At 29.9% G+C, this 1386-nt stretch overlaps 1 protein-coding gene across 1 annotated transcript in view; it reads right to left on the reverse strand.

Moving 5' to 3' along the window:
- The window catches only part of LOC107490902 (protein NSP-INTERACTING KINASE 2), an 8934-nt gene that overhangs the window by 6393 nt on the left and 1155 nt on the right, over positions 1–1386 (reverse strand). The window contains 5 exon segments of the mRNA XM_021143448.2: positions 156–305; positions 622–716; positions 842–901; positions 1037–1108; positions 1251–1381. Of these exon segments, the coding sequence (XP_020999107.1) occupies positions 156–305; positions 622–716; positions 842–901; positions 1037–1108; positions 1251–1381 (508 nt within the window).

A 1386-nucleotide genomic window follows, 5' to 3' on the forward strand; every position in this document is an offset into this window, starting at 1 on the left:
ATATTGAATGAGAAAAGTATAAATTAAAAAATATAAATTATCATCTTATTCCTATAAATAAAAATAAAAAATTTAAATTGCTTTTGTAGTAATAATTCATAAATTTGTTCTAGAAGCATGCAAGAAATTCTTGCTAATGTTTATGCGTTACTAACCATTAACATCAAAGAATATTTGCTTGTTATATCTTTGTCTCCACCAAAGGAGGAATCCGAACCCAAGAATTAGTAAGCAGATGCAGCTTAGGCTTGAAGCAACCGCCAACGCCATTTTGTGGCTCTTTGGTCCATTGGAGGATTGTGAATCTTGTAAAAGCATTTTAAGTGTTAGGGAATGAAGGTAATTACAGAAACAAATAAAGGAACACATGTAGGGAAGAAATTAAGATGACGATAATAATTATTATAATCTTTTGAGACAACTAGGGAAAAAAAAATTGATAATATTTGAAGTTTTGAACCCAAAAGCTGCTGTCTTTAACTGAAAAGTTAGTACTTTAAGTCAAAGTAAAATCATGATGCAACATATGAGGCAGAAGCTTAGAACAGAATCATGAAGTTACAAGAATAATAAATAAATAAGTACATAAATATTTCAACATTCAAGAACTATGATTACTACCTTGAGAACTATTAATGGCAGAAGGAATCAGTGTTGTTTTGAAACAGTGCTGCTCGAGTCCATTGCTATTACATATTTGAGGATTGCCTACAATACTGCCTCGAGAATAAAGAAAAAATAATAAATTTATTATAAGTTATAAAACAGAATTTTTTTTTAAAAGTTCACATCAGGAAAATAAAAGTAAATAAAATAATGTATAAGGACCAAAATTCCATACTTGAATGATTTTGCATTTATTCTAGGCACTGGTCCACTCAAGTTATTGTAAGAGATGTCCCTGAGGAGAAAAAGACAAGAAAAAAAAAAAGCAGAAGTGAACAAATTATTGATCAGGAATTAAACTTGTATTCTAAGAAGGAAAATTATAAAAAGAATAAAATTAAATTAAATTAAAAAATCTGGGGTGACTTACAGAAAGGCAAGCTGGGACATATCAGCTAAAGAGGAAGGAATTGCTCCATAGAAACTGTTGTTATTTAACCGCCTAATAGCAATTCAAATTCCTAATAATTAGTTCCATAACAAATTTGTTGGTCTACTTCTTTCTTTCTTTTTTTATCTTTTATTATTTTTAACGTAGCCTTTCACTAAATAGAATAATTTTAACATTCTTGAATCGAACTTACAAATAATGGAGACCATTCATATGGGACAGAGTATCTGGAAGTTGACCAATGAAAGAGTTCTCAGAAAGATCAAGAGTTTCAAGCTTCTGTAGCCTCCCAATCTCAGAGGGTATAGGTCCTGTTATATTATTCTCTT

Source organism: Arachis duranensis, chromosome 5 (genome assembly GCF_000817695.3).
Source record: "Arachis duranensis cultivar V14167 chromosome 5, aradu.V14167.gnm2.J7QH, whole genome shotgun sequence".
Taxonomy (NCBI): Eukaryota; Viridiplantae; Streptophyta; class Magnoliopsida; order Fabales; family Fabaceae; genus Arachis; species Arachis duranensis.